The following is a 19676-nucleotide window of genomic DNA, read 5'->3' as shown; positions in this document are numbered from 1 at the left end:
AAAGGACACAAAAATGCTAATTCAAAGGGAATATACGCACACCTATGTTCCTAGCTGCATTACTCACAGTCACCAAGGAATGAAAGCAGCCTAAATGTCCATCAACAGCTGACTGAATTAAGGTATTTAAGGGTAGACATTCTCAATGGAATACTACTCTGTAATTAAAAAAGATGATATTGTGTCTCAGACAGCATGGATGGAACTTGAGGTGATTATGCTTAGTGAAGAAAGTGAGGAGACGAAAGACAACTAATTTCCAGACTGCTTTGCACATATGTGGAATATAGACAGTTCAAACACATGAACTTGCCAAAAGGGAAAAACAAACAAACAAACCAAAAAAGGGTGGTCGAATTGTCCCTAAGATTCCATGACAACTTACGGTGGTTATTGCTGGGGGAGGTTGTGAAGAGGCATGTTAACTCTAGTGCTGCGATGTGGAACTATTCCCCTGTAATCATATAATCTTGTAAACCATAATTAAATCACTAATAGGATTATTTTAAAAGTAAAAAGAAAATAAAAACATAATCTGTATTTTCCAGTTCCCATAGCATCCAGAACAGTGATTAGCACACAGTGACTATTTTGGGAAATGTGGAATAAAGCTGCCAGTTACTATGGATTTTTCCACGTGAAACCGTCAAACTGAAAGAAAAAAAAAAAGGCAAGAAAAGTACAAGACAGCTGGACAAAAGATTAATCATACTTACAATCTCATTGTAAGTAGGGTCAGTGCATTTTGGAACAGATTTTGTTTTTCTCCTACGAACTTCACTGGGATATGGTAAAAGGTAAAACTCGACATGCGCACTGGGCGCAGAGCCATCTGGGAGATGCTGCAAAGGAAAACGGTTATAAATATGAATATGTGCTGCTATCAGAGAAAACAAACACCTAGCTACTAAATATCTGGACCAAAGGCAGGATCAAGATTTATTGTCATTCTTCTGTTTATCAGGGAATGAAAGAACAATCAAAAGAAGAGACATTATGGCTCAAAAGTGATTTCAAAAAAACACAGCTTAAAAGAGCAAAACTGTCTATCTTCTATTAAGTGTCATGTCAGCGAGCTATATTTAAAAGCCCAGTAAATACAACTTACTTTCAGTTTCTTTGATATATTTATTTATTATTGGAGAGAGACAGAACTTGAAAAGGGGGGGAGAGAGAGGGAAGGAGACAGACACCTGCAGCACTGCTTCACCACTGCAGGTGGGGACCAGGGACTTGAACCCCAGTCTTCGCACACTGTAATGTGTGCATTTAGCCAGGTGTGCCACCACCTGGCCCCTACTTTCAGTTTTTACAGTAAAGTCTATGTCTGCATTTTTGACAGAAAGATGGCCAAGAGATGAATATGAAAACTATGGTGGTTATTGTTGGGGGGAGCTTGTGAAGAGGCACATCATTTTGGTGCTGTGATGTAGAACTATCCCCCAGTAATCTTATCATCTTGTAAACCATTATCAGCTCACTAGTAAAATGATTTTAAAAGTTAAAAAATAAAAATAAAAGCAGAATCTGTATTTCCCAGTTCCCATAGCCTCCAGAACAACGATTTGCACACATAAGAATTGAGTGTTTAGGATAATGGAGGCCACTTGAAAAGTTTTTTTTTTTTTTTTTAGTTCAGTTTTAACATATGAAGTAAGGCATTTAATGCTATGACTGCATGTTATGTAACATCACATTTTAAAAGTAGTTTTTCATTAAAATATCTTTTAGACCAACACCTTTAGTATACTAATAAGATTTTATGAGGGTTTTTGTTAACTTTACTCTCTAATTCATTAGCTCTTTTAAAATTGTGTACTATGGAGTTCCAGAAGTCTCTGAACTTGCCACCCCAGCCATGCATGATAACAAGTGGGTGTCATCTGAACTCCCATCTCCCCCGAAGCTTTCCTAATTACCCCCCTCCTCATTTTAACTTCATAAACTCCTAATTCCCACCAATCCTTAGGATGGATATTTTTAACTTTTAGGATTTAATTTGGAAAGTGAACATACTCATTTTTTTTTTCCTCCAGGGTTATTGCTGGGCTCGGTGCCTGCACCATGAATCCACCGCTCCTGGAGGCCATTTTTTCCCCCTTTTGTCGCCCTTGTTGTTGTAGCCTTGTTGTGGTTATTATTATTGCCATTGTTGATGTTGTTCATTGTTGGATAGGACAAAGAGAAATGGAGAGAGGAGGTGAAGACAGAGAGGGAGAGAGAAAGATAGACACCTGCAGACCTGCTTCACCATCTGTGAAGCGACTACCCTGCAGGTGGGGAGCCAGGGGCTCGAACCGGGATTCTTATGCCGGTCCCTGCTCAACCCACTGCGCCACCGCCCGACCCCCAAACTCATTTTTGTGATTTAGAGCAAATGGATAGGAAATGGCACAATTCTTAACATTTAGCTTGATGACATGAGTCGTGTTTGTATGATTTTAATATAGAGGTTACTTTAAAAAAATCAAGCTGGAGGACTTAAATGATTATTTAGTTGACTACATTCTATTAACTCTTTCACTTTCCCAAAATGCACTGTAATACTCCACATCACAGGCATATATCCTTAGTAACATCCAACACCACCTCCATCCTCATAGTTTTAATTTTATGTCACTTAAAAAAAGCAGAACTTCCAGAGGGATAAAGAATAGGGAAGCTATGGGGGAGGGTTGGATATGGATTTCTGGGGGTGGGCAATGTGTAGAAATGTACCCTTCTTATCCTATGGTCTTGTCAATGTTTCCGTTTTATACATAAAAATATAAATAAATAAATAACAGACTGTAAAGTAAGAAAATAGTATACATCTAACTTTTTTTTTTTTTGCCTCCAGGGTTATTGCTGGGGCTTGGTGCCTGCACTATGAATCCACTGCTCCTGGAGGCTGTTTTTCCCATATTGTTGCCCTTGTGCTTGTTGTGGTTGTTATTGTTGTCAAAGCTGTTGTTGTTGTTAGATAGGACAGAGAGAAATGGAGAGAGGAGGGGAAGACAGAGAGGAGAAGAGATAGATAGACACCTGCAGACCTGCTTCACCACTTGCAGGTGGGGAGCTGGGGGCTCGAACCAGGATCCTTATGCAGGCCCTTGCTCTTTGCACCACGTGCACTTAACCGCTGCGCTACCACTAGACTCCCACATCTACTGTTATAGAGCTGGTATACTGTTAGAGGGCTCATTTTAAGTCCATTCTAATATGAAATTTTGCCTTTTTAGTTTGCTCACAAATTAAATAAAAGTACCTGGGCCAGGCTGGGTGGTAGTACATCTGGTAGAGTGTACATGTTACCATGTGCAAGGACCCAGATTTAAGCCCTGTCCCCACCTATGGGCGAAAGCTTCACAGGTGGGAAAACAATGCTACATGTATCTCTTCTCTTTGCCTCTCTTTACACCCTTTACTCCCTTTTTCACCCTCTATCAAAATAAAAGCAGAAGGGAAACACAAAACAAACAAACAAAAATCACCAGGAATGGTGGATGTTGCTGAGGACTTATTCTGATGCAGTCTCCGCCCCCAGGTTTTTCTATGCCCCGCTAAATCCTAGAGTGCCCCCTTTCAACCAATCCTGGCCCTACACGGCACCCCTGGTTGTCGCCCAATAAAAAGCCCCCTCACCCCTCCCCTCTCTCTGGGCTCTCGGCTCTCCCTCTCTGAGTTCTCGCTCCCTGCTCTCCCCCCGTGGTTGGCCATTGCTGGCTGGCTCCACGTGGTCTGAACCAAACCTCCCCCCCCCATCCTATAATAAAGATCTGTGTACCCCTTTGCTCTGGACATCCGTTCTCTTCTCCGCGGTGCAGCCCGACACCAGACCACCTCAACAACAGGTGTAGTTGTGCAGGCACCAAGCATCAGCAATAATCCTGATGTAAAAAAATTAATCTGGATATAACCATATGTTATAATCCCCAAATTGTCAAAACAGTTACTTTAGATGAAATTCAAGGCATCTATTCTCTGCTTGAATCCCCCCTCCCACCAAAAAAAACCCAAAACTCTGATGTGTACCAATAACATAGTGGAATTTCATTTGACACAGATGGAAATTGCTATTAATATTTGAAAGTTCCCTCCCCCCTGCAACCAGGAGAATGAAAGAAGTGAAGTGATTTTGTTTTCTGTTATTCTCATGTCTATCATGGGCTTCAGTTTTTTTTTTTTAAATATATATAAAATGGAAACACTGACAAGACCATGTGATAAGGGCTTCAGTTCTTACTTATAATCAAAATCTTCTCCAATCTAGTGGTTAGAATCATGGTTCTGGAAATACCTTTCTGACTGTAATTTGGGGCCCCCAAATGTGCCAAGCCACATGGCTTTTGATAGATAACTTTTTAGTGGAAAGATTCCTGATCTGTTGAGTGAGGAAAAGGTGATATCCACCGTGCTTAAAAATCAAATAAACCCTGTAATGTCTGAGATAGAGCAAGACTCAATGAATATTTGATATGATTTTTTTTCTCTAAATTAAACATGAATTCAATGCCTTGATTGAACAAGAAATCTCTAAGTTACTTTGATGTTTACGAGCAAGCACAATTTCACAATCTTGACACTTAACATTTGGGACCAGACATTTCTTTTAGGTATTTATTGCAGGGAGGCTTTATAAGACACAAGGAAGGTTATCACAACATTTTGACCTCTACCTTCAAGAATCCAGTAACAGCATTCCACTAGTTATGGCAACTCAGAGTGTCACCACATACTACTAAATGTATGTAGACCCGAACTGCCTCTGCAGTTACAGACAGACTATGACCCACATAGTCAACGACTGCCACCTCTCCAGATTCAAAGGAGGTCTCGAAACTTTACATCAGGCTTAACCTGACGCTGTTGACTGGCTACGGAAGAAGGGCAAACGCTAGAAGAAGAAGAACTAAATGTAGTCTGAGTTTTAATTTGATTTGGGGGGGGGGTAAAAGAGAGGGTAGAGATTGAAGTATGAGGTTTTACAACTGAGCTATATCCCTGGCCTGTGTGATAGATTTGACCACAACTGCGAGCCAGTTGTGTAAGTGACTCTTAAAATAAGGAAGAGGATAAAAGGGCTCAGAATTCCAGCTCCATCAGGACCCAGAGACAAGGGGGAAAAAAAGGGAGGGACATTTAGCTGTAGTAAGAGGGTTATGTGTGGCTTGGACAGGAAGAGAGGACTGGACTTGAAAGAAAAAGGGGGACATTATGTACAGATGTAGACAGATAGTTGTAGAGATGATGGTTAACCCATGTCTGCAACCTTGAGAGAAGTGCAGTGGCTTACAATGGAGGGATTAGGTACTCAAATTCTGGTGGTGAGAAACATGAGGAATTATACCCCTATAGCCATGTAGTTTTATAAAACAATATTAAATCACTAATACATTTTTTAAAAAAGAAAATAAAAAGAATTTCAACTTTATCCTTAGGACTTTAAAGCATCTTCTTGGTGCTCTTAGGTAAATTTGAACTAAAATCTACCTTCTATCCTTAATAATCACCCCAATTTCTCCAACTCATTGAAACTACAATAAGTCATACTATTTCTATTCTCTGGTATCTTCCTTTGCCTTAATTTTCAAACCCAAATAGGTACCAGGATCAGGATCTTCCCTTTTGTCTTCGTTCATCTACCAACACAAATCTTTATTATTTAACTTATAGTAACTAAAGTTCAATTACGTTTGATATACCACTCAGCAATCCCTTCCTCTCTTCATTCTGTCCATCAGTGTATTATGTCATCCTTCAAAACTTCTTTGACCATGTAACTTTTTTTTCAAAACATTCAAAGATTGCCCACTCTCTAAAGGTGTAAAGAATATCAATTGCAGGGTCAGGTGGTGGCTCACCCTGTAGAACTTATAAGTTATCACGCATGAGGACCTGAGTTCGAGCTCCCAGTCCCCACCTGTAGGAGGAAACTTCATGAGCAGAGGAGCAATGTTGAATCAATATATATATCTCTCTCTCTCCTTCCCTCCCTTCCTCTTTCCTCCCCTCCCTCCCTCTTTCAACCTCTCTAAAAATATTAGTTTTTTAAAAAATGTTACCCTTAATGGTGGAGTCATGTATACACCCAGTCCAAGTGATAATCCTGGTAGAAAAAGAAGACAGAGCTGGGTTCAAGTCCCTGGCCTCCACTTGTAGTAAGGGAGCTTCACAAGTGATGGAATAGTGCTGCAGATGTACAATGTCCCTTCTTTCTCTCTCTCTCTCTCTCCCTTTCTTCCCCTCCTCCTCCTCCTCCTCCTTTTTCTTCTTCTTCTTCTTCTTCTTCTTCTTCTTCTTCTTCTTCTTCTTCTTCTTCTTCTTCTTCTTCTTCTTCTTCTTCTTCTTCATCTCTGTGTCTTACCTTCTATCCAAGAAAACAAATAAGAAGAAAGGAATAAAGGAAAGGAGGGAGTTAGGGAGGGGGATGCTAGTCACTATGGAGTCTAGAGATCTTCCACTTAATTGCTTAAAAAATTCCTTGAGAAATTTCATGGAAAGTTATTTAAATCTCCTCTTAAGAGCTAATGTTGACTCAAAATTTCTTGAAGGACTTACAGATAACTGTGGAATGTAAACTAAAATAATAATTGTGTTGTATATTCCCATGATCTTTTTTCAACCTTATGCAAGCTTACCCCTCAGTGCTGCCTTTTTGTGGAATGTCTGGGGAGACAGTCCATTTAACTGAAGAAGTATCTTTTTTTTTTTTTTTTTTTTTGCCTCCAGGGTTATCACTGGGGCTCGATGCCAGCACTATGAATGCACTGCTCCTGGAAGCTATTTTGCCCATTTTGTTGGCCTTGTTGCCATTTTTTCCTTTTTTTTTTGGCTAGGATAGAAAGAAATTGAGAGAGGAGTGAAAGACAGAGAGGGGAGAGAAAGATGGACACCTACAGATCTGCTTTACTGCTTGTGAAGAGACGTCCCCTGTAGGTAGGGAAGTGGGGCTTGAAACAGGATCCTTGTGCTTGTCCTTGTACTTCACACTATGTGCACTTAGGCTGGCCCCCCAACATAGGTTTTTCTGTGCTACTTGTTATTATCAAAAAATTTTCTTTGATTCTTTAGAGGAATTAATTAAATGAAGTTACAGATATCTGATGTACTAGCATCAATATCTGGCCAGTAAGCTGAATCAGGTGATCAGAACTGAGTTTAGAGTGGCTAGAATGATGAACTAATCTAACAAGGTTAAAAACAATAGATACCACATCATATCTGTCAATATGTGTTTTCAAAAAGGCAAGTTATAACAAGTATTGATGAGGCTTTCACACACACACACACACACACACACACACACACACACACACACACACACACGAGAGCACGTGCACTAAATTATTAGATTCCTTTTCTCCCTCTGTTAATTTTTATAATAGTGTTTTTTTCCTGATTTGTGACTTATAAAATGAAAATGTATCCCATTTAGGTGTTTCCTTTTTTCCCCTGATGCTCCTCTTCACTTTAAAGTAGCTTACTGTTCTCTTGCGATGTAAGTGATAACAATAACATAAATAACAGGAGACGCTCTGGATTCCTTACTGGTTACTTTAAAGCTCTTTAGAATGCTCGTATTATGGATCAGAGAGAGAAAAGCAGTTTTGCCTAGTGCACACTAGAGAAATCCATGAGCCAGAGATGTTACAAACATTTCAGTCCATAGAGAGATACGGATAAGGAGGTAGAAGTTAGTGAAAGAGAACAATTTAAACCTGGGCTTCTTAGGAAAGTATTAGAGAGAATTCAAAATATTTCAAGCCTAGATAATTTTTGTTATATAAATCAAAGTATTATTAAAAAAAAAACCTCTTAAGTTAAGCATATGTCCAGAGGACATGAAAACACTAAATTGAAAGGCTATGTAAATTCCTATGTTCATAGTATTACTACTCATACTAGCTAAAACATCAAGACAAACTTAATGCCTACCAGATGATGACTGATTAAAGAAGGAATAAATAAATGGGATATCTATTCATTGGAACACTGCAGTTTAAAAAGATGAGACTGTATCATTTGGGATGAAAGTTGGTTGGAACAGATGCTAATTATATAAAGTAAACTAAGAGGTGAAAGACAAAGACCAGATAGTGCCAAATATAGGTAATATACATACATAAATAAACAAGCTAGCAAAAATATAGTAGCCAAACTGTTTCTTAGACTTTGTGAGAACTATAGTAGGGACAGGGCTTAGGAATTTGGTCGTAGGTAGGTGGGATGACTTACATAGTCTGTAGGGGTGTGAAACTGTAAACCTGCAATCAGATAATTCTGTAAACTACTGTGGAATCACTAATAATATGTATATTTAGGCTACGTCAGGCTCTTAATAACTGTACTGCACTGCACTGTCCATCTCTGTCTATGAGGATGAACCACAGTTTACTCTTCTGATAGGGAAATTTTCAACAGTTGTGGTTTAGCTTGTGGGTGAAAAGTAGTCCTTAGAGCAAAACTTTAAAGATTTAACATAAGATAAAATGAAAACCACCATCAATTATAATATTAAATATAGAATCACAGGTATAATAATTGATATAAATATTAAAATAAAATCAAGCACAATTTCTTTAGACTGGTAGCCTTGGTGTGTGAAAATATTAACTGCTCTAAAATTAGTTAACTACTAGGGCCAGCAAAATAGCTTATTTACATAGTGCATTCCTTTACCATGTGTGTGACCCAGCTTCAAGATAATCCCCACCTCCCCCCCAGTTGAAGGGAGCTCTAGTGCTGTGATTTCTTCCCTTTTTCTGACTCTCTGACTCTATCTTAAAATATTGAATAAATACATAAATAAATTACAGTTAGTTAAAACTTGAAATGAGCAAATAATACATGTGGAGGATTTATATATAGATTTTCCTGTCATTTGTATTATAGTGCTGTCTTCAGATAAACAGAAGTTATTTAAAGGAAACTGTGAAAAATGGAAGGCCAGCTGTGCCTTTGTTGTGATGATGTTGGGAAAGGAGATGAGTCCAGTTTTGGTTGTTCAACACAGAAGCAATTTGCATTGTTCGCTTTTAACAAAATCTTCATTGAGCACATATTGCATACTTGGTCTTCTTGTTGCAGCAATAATACAGGGCAATGGAGACCATGGAAAAAATGGAGTAGAGTAAGAAGATTGAAAGTAGTTACCAAGGGGTGGCCTTCACATATGGGAGTTATAGAGGACCTCAATGTAAAAGTAAGAATGAACATAGTATTTCAAGTGAAGTAGAGTGAGTCATGGGGAAATGAGCTATGAGTCTGGAAGAGACCACAGCAGGTAAACTGTAGAGGTACAAGTGTTCTGAGGGTAGAACTCTGCCTGCATTTGTAAGAAACAGTGAGATTGGAGTGGAGTCACTGAGATCTGTAGTAGAAGGTTAACACAGGGCAAATAAAGGGAAGATTGGTGGAATCTTGCAGATGATAAATATTTTGGCTTTTATTATTTTTTTAAAGAGCTTTTTTATTTATATATGAGAAAGATAGGAGAGAGACAACCAGACATCACCCTGGTACATGTGACCTGGGACCTCATAGTTGAGAGTCCAATGCTTTATCCACTGTGCCACCTCCTGGACCACTATTTTAGCTTGTATTTTTTATGTGTTAGGAAACTCCTCCACAAGTATATGAAGAGAGGAGTAGTAGTACCTGATTTTTTTTTTTTTCTTGAAGAACTCTTGGCTACTAGGTTAGGACAAAAATACAAACAAATAACAGTGAAGCAGGTAGACCTGCCAAGGATCTACACTTACAGTGAGAAAAAAGAAAAAAAAAAGCCAATTGCTAGTAGCTGTGGAAATATTTGAAATGTGATGGGACTCTGTATTTGTTTTTAAAGTAGTGCTGACCGTATTTACTGGTAAATTGGACTTCATCAAGTGAAAGTGATTGTTAGGGAAAGATAAGAACCAGAATAGGCCCTGAACTTCACAGTTCCATCCAGACCAGGGACTTTTGTGACCAGGAAACTTTGTTTTTACTCAGTTACTGAGAGGGAGGAGAATTTGGAGAACACTTAAAGAAGCCAATTCCTTATTTCCCTTACCTGACAAAGTCAGGTAATTAACTATAAGAAATTTAATCTGAGCATATATTCATAGAAGGATAAAGGTGCTATTTACTGAGATGGGAAGGAGTGCTAAAAGAAAAAGGATTTTTGGAGCTAGGTATTAATCAGAAGTTGGCTTATCTTAAGGTTTTAGTTTGCAGTGAATGTGTATTGAATTGCTGCTAGAGTTGTTCAGTAATCAGGTATATATATCCATGTATAGATTTTAGGGAGGGGTTCCCAGAAGATGGCGGACTGAGAAGCTGCTAGTGGCTTGAGCTCTGATCACATCTTCTGGAAACGGTAGGATTTTCTGCCTTTAGTAGGCTAGTCAATAAGGGGTCCTAGCGGTGACACCAAGTAGGTGACTATAACTTAATTTGGGTTAAGAATTAGAGTAAAGGTGGCACGGACTAGCGGGTGGGCTGCTCCAGACTTCCCAGGTGGCGGCAGGCAAGGCGGTGTGCCAGGCACTGTCCTCAGCCCGGGAAGGCGGCTCCTCCGCCGGTTGCAGAGTGCTGCTTGGTGGCCGGCAGAGGACCGGGAGGGAGCACTGTAGCTCGGGGCTTTCTCTTGGGAGTCTCCGGGGATCACCGCGACCCTGAGGGCGGATCCGAGGACTTCTTGAGTACAACTCTCATTGGGTCAAAAGGACTTGGAGCTAGTTTTCATTTTTGAGAAATCCTTTAAAAAAGTCTGGAGGGGGGGAGTTTCCCGGAAGATGGCGGACTGAGAAGCTGCTAGTGGCTGAGCTCCGACCACATCTCCTGGAAATGGTAGGATTTTCTGCCTTTAGCAGGCCAGCCAATAAGGGGTCCTAGCGGTGACACCAAGGAGGTGACTATAACTTAATTTGGGTTAAGAATTAGGGAAAAAAGGGAAAAATTTTTTTTTCTTCCTTTTAATTTTCAAGCATATCTCCTTCTCGGCCCCACCACATAAGCAGTCCCTGGGGACCAACTCCTAGCAGGATCCCCCACACCACCAAACAGGGTGCTTTTTTGAATTCACAGATACACATTTGGGAATTTCCTTTCACTCCTCTTTAATTACAGCTCTTTTTCTTATCTTCTCCCTTTTCTCTCTCTTGTCTCTCTCTCTCTCTCTCTCTCTTTTGTTTTTTTAATCTTGTCATACACTTCTTCCTTCTTCTTTGCCTTTCTGAATTTGTGAATTATTTGGGGGAAGAAATCTGACTCAGAGTGGACTCTCTATGTGTGTATCTCTCCTCTAGTTCCCTTTCCACTCTTGTTACCCCTAGAATATACAGTGGATAGAAGATTTGCATAACTGTCTATTCTTGCTATCCTTTCTTTCTTTTCTATTTCTTCACTGGGATTTGGTTACTATTTTTTCACGGACTGGAGAAATTGTTTGGCTAACTGGTAATGATTAAACTATTTCAATACTTACTTCAGTTGCTACTGTAATTCCTGAGGTTAGTGAGTGCAATTGTCATAAAGGTATTTAGTACAGTGTTACTTGTACTCAAGACACAACAACTGAGGAACAGCAGAGCATAAAAAAAAAGAAACACATAAATTAAAAAAATGGGTAGATCAAAAACAAATAAAACTGCTACTCCAATGAATGAAGACAAGAGCCCAGAAGAAACTACAAATCAGCCAGAAGTAACCATAGATAAGAAAAGTATGCAAGCAATAATAAACTTATTAATCACAGAAATGAAAACAACATTGGAGGAAAGGAATGGCAGTATTAGGGAAACAATAGTTGAGACCAACAAGGAAAATACTGATTATCTTGAGACAATTACAGAACTGAAAGCTGAAATAGCTGTAATGAAGAAAGAAGCTGAGGCAAGGGAAAGCAGACTAACAGAAGCAGAAAACAGAATTAGTCAGACAGAGAATGAGTTAGAGAAAACAAAGAAAGAGGTGAAAGAGCTTAAAAAGAGATTGAGAGACACTGAAAACAACAACAGAGACACATGGGATGATCTCAAAAGAAGTAACATTCGTATAATTGGCCTGCCAGAGGAAGAAAGAGAGGAAGGGGAAGCAAACATTCTAGAGGAAATAATAGAAGAAAACTTCCAAGACCTGAATAATAGAAAGGACATCAAGATTCAAGAGGCCCAGAGAGTACCAAACAGAATCAACCCAGACCTGAAGACACCAAGACACATCATAGTCACAATGAGAAGAAGTAAGGATAAAGAAAGGATCCTAAAGGCTGCAAGAGAGAAAAAAAAAGGCACATACAAAAGAAAACCCATAAGATTATCTGCAGACTTCTCCACTCAAACTCTGAAAGCCAGAAGGGAGTGGCAAGATATTTATCGAGCCCTGAATGAAAAAGGGTTTCAACCAAGGATAATATAATCTGCTAGACTTTCATTCAAACTAGATGGAGGTATCAAAACCGTCTTAGACAAACAACAGTTAAAGGAGGCAACCATCAGCAAACCGGCCCTGAAAGAGGTTCTAAAAGACCTCTTATAAACAAGAACATCACTATAATACTTGCAATATATCAGAGCAAACAAATTTTTTTTGAACAATGGCACTACAATACATTAAATCCATAATATCAATAAATGTCAATGGCTTAAACTCACCCATCAAAAGGCACAGGGTGGAGGGATGGATCAGAAAACATAACCCAACCATATGCTGCTTGCAAGAATCCCATCTGTCACAACAAGATAAACACAGACTTAAAGTGAAAGGATGGAAAACTATCATACAGGCTAACGGACCACAAAAAAGGGCAGGAACAGCCATTCTCATCTCAGACACGATAGATTTTAAATTAAATAAAGTAATAAAAGATAGGCAAGGACATTACATAATGATTAGAGGATCAATCAGCCAAGAAGACTTAACAATTATTAACATCTATGCACCCAATGAGGGACCATCAAAATACATCAAGCACCTATTGAAAGAACTTCAAAAATACATCAATAGTAATACAATAATAGGGGAGACTTTAATACCCCACTCTCACACTTAGACAGATCAACAAAGCAGAGAACCAAGGAAGATACAAGAGAATTGAATGAAGAGATTGACAGACTAGACCTCTTGGACATTTTCAGAGTCCTTCACCTCAGAAAACTGGAATACACATTCTTTTCAAATCCACATAACACATACTCAAGGATAGACCACATGTTAGGCCACAAAGACAGCATCAATAAATTCAAGAACATTGAAATAATCCCAAATATCTTCTCAGACCACAGTGGAGTAAAACTAACATTTAACAACAAACAGAAAATTATTAAAAGACACAGAATTTGGAAACTAAACAACATACTCCTTAAGAACCACTGGGTCAGAGACTCACTCAAGCAGGAAATTCAAATGTTCCTGGAAACTAATGAAAATGAAGACACAACCTATCAAAATATTTGGGACACAGCTAAAGCAGTACTGAGAGGGAAACTTATAGCCATACAATCACATATTAAACACCAAGAAGAAGCTCAAATGAACGACCTTACTGCACACCTCAAGGACTTAGAGGAAGAGGAACAAAGGAACCCTAAAGCAACCAGAAGGACAGAAATAAAGTTAGAGCAGAAATAAACAACATCAAAAATAAAAGAACCATACAAAAGATCAATGAAGCCAAATGTTGGTTCTTTGAAAGATTAAACAAAATTGACAACCCCCTAGCCAGACTCACCAAACAAGAAAGAGAGAAGACTCAAATTAATAGAATTGTAAACGATGGAGGAGATATCACAACTGACACCACAGAAATCCAGAGAATCCTGTGAAACTTCTTTTTTTTTTAATTTTTGATTTAAGAAAAGATTAATGAACAAAAACATAAGGTAGGAGGGGTACAACTCCACACAATTCCCACCACCCAATCTCCATAACTCATCCCCTCCCATGATAGCTTTCCCATTCTCTAGCCCTCTGGGAGCATGGACCCAGGGTCAATGAGGGTTGCAGAAGGTAGAAGGTCTGGCTTCTGTAATTGCTTCCCCGCTGAACATGGGCGTTGACTGGTCGGTCCATACTCCCAGTCTGCCACTCTCTTTCCCTAGTAGGGTGTGTATCTGGGGAAGCTGAGCTCCAGGACACAATGGTCTTCAATCCATGCCACCAAGCTAGAGAATCTGGAAGAAATGGAACAATTCCTAGAAACCTATGCCCCTCCAAAACTGAACCAAGAAGAACTACAAAATCTAAATGCACCAATTACAGACAAAGAAATTGAAACCGTTATTAAGAATCTCCACAATAACAAAAGTCCTGGACAGGATGGCTTCACAAACAAATTCTACAAAACTTTCAGGAAACAGTTAATACCCATACTTCTTAAGCAATTCCATAAGATTGAAGAAACAGGTATACTCCCTTCCACCTTCTATGAAGCCAACATCACCCTGATACCAAAAGCTGATAGGGACAGAACAAAAAATGAAAACTACAGACCAATATCGCTGATGAACATAGATGCCAAAATATTAAACAAGATCTTGGCCAACCAGATACAGCAACATATCAAAAAGATTGTTCATCACGATCAAGTGGGATTCATCCCAGGAATGCAAGGCTGGTTCAACATCCATAAGTAAATCAATGTCATTCACCACATCAATAAAAGCAAAGCCAAAAACCACATGATTATCTCAATAGATGCAGAGAAAGCCTTTGACAAAATCCAACACCCATTCATGCTCAAAACTCTACAAAAAATGGGAATAGATGGGAAATTCCTCAAGATAGTGGAGTCTATGTATAGCACACCTACAGCCAACATCATACTCAATGGACAGAAGCTGAAAGCATCCCCCCTCAGCTCGGGGACTAGACAGGGCTGTCCACTGTCACCGTTACTCTTCAACATAGTATTGGAAGTTCTTGCCATAGCAATCAGGCAAAAGAAAGAAATCAAAGGAATACAGATTGGAAGGGAAGAAGTCAAGCTCTCACTATTTGCAGATGATGTGATAGTATACATAGAAAGACCTAAAGAATCTAGCATAAAATTACTGGAATTTTTTTAGGCAATATAGCAAGGTATCAGGCTACAAAATCAATGTACAAAAATCAGTTGCATTTCTTTATGAAAACACTAAATCTGAAGAAGAAGACATCCAGAAATCACTCCCATTTACTGTTTCAGCAAAATCAATAAAATACCTAGGAATACAGTTGACCAAAGAAGTGAAAGACTTGTATGCTGAAAACTATGAGTCGCTACTCAAGGAAATAGAAACTGATACCAAGAAATGGAAAGATATCCCATGCTCATGGATTGGAATAATAAATATCATCAAAATGAATATTCTCCCCAGAGCCATATACAAATTTAATGCAATACCCATCAAAGTTCCACCAAGCTTCTTTAAGAGAATAGAACAAACACTACAATCATTTATCTGGAACATGAAAACACCTAGAATTGCCAAAACCATCTTGAGGAAAAGAAACAGAAATGGAGGCATCACACTCCCAGACCTTAAACTATATTATAAAGCCATCATCATCAAAACAGCATGGTACTGGAACAAAAATAGGCACACAGACCAGTGGAAGAGAATTGAAAGCCCAGAAATAAATCCCTACACCTATGGGCATCTAATCTTTGATAAGGGGGCCCAAAGGATTAAATGAAAAAAGGAGGCTCTCTTCAATAAATGGTGCTACGAAAACTGGGTTGTAACATGCAGAAGAATGAAATTGAACCACTTTATCTCACCAGAAACAAAAATCAACTCTAAATGGATCAAAGACCTAGATTTCAGGCCAGAAACAATCAAATACTTAGAGGAAAATATTGGTAAAAAACTTTCCTACCTACACTTCAAGGACATCTTTGATGAATCAAACCCAATTGCAAGGAAGACTGAAGCAGAAACAAACCGATGGGACTACATCAAATTGAAAAGCTTCTGCACATCCAAAGAAACTATTAAACAAACAGAGAAACCCCTCACAGAATGGGAGAAGATCTTCACATGCCAGACATCAGACAAGAAACTAATCACCAAAATATATAAAGAGCTCAGCAAACTTAGCACCAAAAAAGCAAATGACCCCATCCAAAAATGGGCAGAGGATATGAACAAAACATTCACCTCAGAGGAGATCCAAAAGCCTAACAAACATATGAAAAACTGCTCTAGGTCACTGATTGTCAGAGAAATGCAAATTAAGACAACACTACGATACCACCTCACTCCTGTAAGAATGTCATACATCAAAAAGGACAGCAGCAACAGATGCTGGATAGGATGTTGGGACAGAGGAACCCTTTTACATTGCTGGTGGGAATGTAAATTGGTACAGCCTCTGTGGAGAGCAGTCTGGAAAACTCTCAGAAGGCTAGACATGGACCTTCCATATGATCCAGTAATTCCTCTCCTGGGGTTATACCCCAAGGACTCCATAACACCCAACCAAAAAGAGGTGTGTACTCCTATGTTCATAGCAGCACAATTCATAATAGCTAAAACCTGGAAGCAACCCAGGTGCCCAACAACAGATGAGTGGCTGAGAAAGCTGTGGTATATATACACAATGGAAAACTATGCAGCTATCAAGAACAATGAATCCACCTTCTCTGACCCATCTTGGACAGAGCTAGAAGGTATTATGTTAAGTGAGCTAAATCAGAAAGATAAAGATGAGTATGGGATGATCCTACTCATCAACAGAAGTTGAGTAAGAAGATCTGAAAAGGAAACTAAAAGCAGGACCTGATCAAATTGTAAGTAGGGCACCAAAGTACAAACTCTGTGGTGAGGGGTAGACATGCATCTTCCTGGGCCAGTGGGGGGTGGGAGTAGGTGGGAGGGATGGGTCACAGTCTTTTGGTGGTGGGAATGGTGTTTATGTACATTCCTAGCAAAATGTAGACATATAAATTAGTAGTTAATTAATATGAGAGGGGGAAAATCAGTTGTATGTCTCAAAGTTTCTCAAAACACAAACTGAATCTTTTTAATATATAGGCTGTGTATTTGATATGTGGACTCTCTCAAAAGCCTAGACCAAGTAGATTAGAAGCATCCAATAGCACAGCTATATACAAGATACTGGATACTGTACAGCAAACCCTAACAAAAGGACTTTTCAAAGTTAACCCAATTACCAAATAATGTGATGATAACATTAACTATCGATTGTCTTTTTGAACCCTAAGATAGCAGGGTCCTCACATCTCCACTATAGAGCCCCTACTTCCCCCAGTCCTGGAACCCTTGGATAGGGCCCACTTTCCCGTATGCATCTCCCAATCCATACCAAATAATATTGCATCCGCCGATCACAACCTAACCAACACAACGATTGCCACCTCAACATGCTTCACTTCAGACTGTGTCCAAAAGACTTCACGTGTGGAATGACAACCCTTCAGCTTCATTACTCGGGTGATACTTTTCCGTTTATAGTACGCTCTAATTTCATCTCAGGTGGTTCACTTTCTAACAAAGTCCCATAACCTAGATATATACCAGTTTCTGTGAGAGAGAGCATATGTTCACATGTATCCATAAACTACTGCAAAATATATACCTGAAAGCAGAAGTATACTAGAGTTTGCAGTGAGTACCTCCCTAACACTTCCTCTCCACTATTCCAAGCTTTGCATCTACGATTGCTCAACCATTTATTTGGCTTCGTATGTTAACTCTCATTTCAATCACCAGGTTCCAGATGCCACCAGGATGCTGGCCAGGCTTCCCTGGATTGAAGACCCCACCAATGCGTCCTGGAGCTCAGCTTCCCCAGAGACACACCCTTCTAGGGAAAGAGAGAGGCAGACTGGGAGTATGGACCAACCAGTCAACGCCCATGTTCAGTGGGAAGCAATTACAGAAGCCAGACCTTCTACCTTCTGCAACCCTCAATGACCCTGGGTCCATGCTCCCAGAGGGCTAGAGAATGGGAAAGCTATCATGGGAGGGGGTGGGTTATGGAGATTGGGTGGTGGGAATTGTGTGGAGTTGTACCCCTCTCACCTTATGGTTTTGTTCATTAATCTTTTCTTAAATAAAAAATTAAAAAAAAAGATTTTAGGGAGACTTCCAAACTGGAGTTATAAATAAAAGAGAGAGTGATACATAAATATATTCAAAGCCATGAGGCTGGTAGCAAAAGAAAAACACTAGGAATGAGGGCAGGGGGCAAGAAAGAATTTTAGATTACGGACAAGAAAAAACCAGAAGGTAGACAGAGATATTAGACTACAGAACTTATTGCTTCATTATTAGTAACTGTCTTCTGGAGGGAATTTTGGCAATCCAGTGGCCCTATGTGCTTGATTGCTTCTTCTAGGATTCATCTGGTCAGTTGTCACTTATCCATAACTTGATCTAAATCTTGCTCATTGGTTCCCTTTCATGCAGACATCACATTCATTTGGAGTAGTCTTCTTGGTAATCCAATTTCATCTGACTATAAAATGTATTTTGGAAAACTGTCATAAGCAATTTTAGAACTCTTCTGGTGAATAAAATGGGTGACCAAGTCAGTTAATTTTGCTTTGATCAGCTTCTAGGCATGACTGTTGAGCAATTCCACTGGGTTTACAGAGTGGCTTTTATACCCTACCTTAAAGCATTGCCAACAAGCATGTCCGAACATGTTTTGAGCAATGGCATTCCTGGAACAAAGATTTAGTTTCCAAGAGGACCACTTTGGATTAAAAATCCTATATCATAAGCACATATAAATCTTGTAAACTTGATCAATTTCTTCATATTCTTTTGTTTTTCATATATGTTTATATGTTTATATGCTTAAAATTCCTGAGCATACATATAGTCCCCTAAATACCACCTCACTGAACCCTCATTTCACAGTCTGAATGTCTTAAGTAAGTGCTAAGATTATTGGAGATAATAATGTTATCAAAAGCCATTGATAAGATATTATTTTGTTGAATGAAAGTTCTGCATATGTGTGTCTGCTGCAAAGATCACTGATTATGGGCACCACAGATTTACAAATAAGTAGCCTTGAATATATACTAAGACTGTTTGTAATGGATGAATCTCCTGAAAATTATGCCAACTTGTTTACTCAGTGAGCAAATATTTATTCAGTTCTCTTATATTGCAGATTCCTGTCATAATGAGGAGAGCTTGCTCCTTTGTGTCCTTCCAAGGGAGGAGATTTATACACTTGAGAGGTTTATAATCACAAAGGAAAGAGCTGAAACAGTACTTCTGATTTTCCACACTTTGCTGTAGTCTCCAGCGGAGTATCTCCATGTTGAAGACTCACTGGACCAATAGGAGACTGGAGAAGCTGGTATGGTAAGTGTAACAACTACCTTTTTCAGTTCAGTGCACCCAGACTCAGATTAACCCTGGTCGCACTGAAAGCTCCCTCACTTAATGACATGGGCCTGTAAGCATCCTTGTTTCTTGCTTTTCACAGCCATGGGGGGAATGGAGCACAATACAACAACTCATTTTCTTTTGACGTTGACTATTGTTGTGGTTCTAAGTTCTGAGGCATTACATTTACATGAGATTCCTGTCCCCACAAAATATACTACCTTTTTTATAGAATAGACATATCTGTGAGCAATTGCATCAGAGTGTGATAATTGTTGTGGTAGGATAAACTCAAGCTAGTGGGGCATGGAGGTGAGACATCTGGCTTCACAGATTAGGTTCTGGTACATCAAAGGGATG

At 39.2% G+C, this 19676-nt stretch overlaps 1 protein-coding gene across 2 annotated transcripts in view; it reads right to left on the bottom strand.

Annotated features, from left to right (window-relative positions):
• Positions 1-19676, bottom strand: part of PIK3C2G (phosphatidylinositol-4-phosphate 3-kinase catalytic subunit type 2 gamma) — a 361732-nt gene that overhangs the window by 11422 nt on the left and 330634 nt on the right. For both annotated transcript variants that reach the window (XM_060194432.1, XM_060194433.1), the window contains exon 32: positions 717-842. In XM_060194432.1, coding sequence (XP_060050415.1) covers positions 717-842 — 126 coding nt within the window. The remainder of the gene's footprint in view (positions 1-716; positions 843-19676) is intronic.

The sequence above is a fragment of the Erinaceus europaeus genome, chromosome 7 (assembly GCF_950295315.1).
Source record: "Erinaceus europaeus chromosome 7, mEriEur2.1, whole genome shotgun sequence".
Taxonomy (NCBI): Eukaryota; Metazoa; Chordata; class Mammalia; order Eulipotyphla; family Erinaceidae; genus Erinaceus; species Erinaceus europaeus.
Note: the sequence above shows the minus strand (reverse complement) of the source record. Positions and strands in the feature narration are given on the sequence as shown.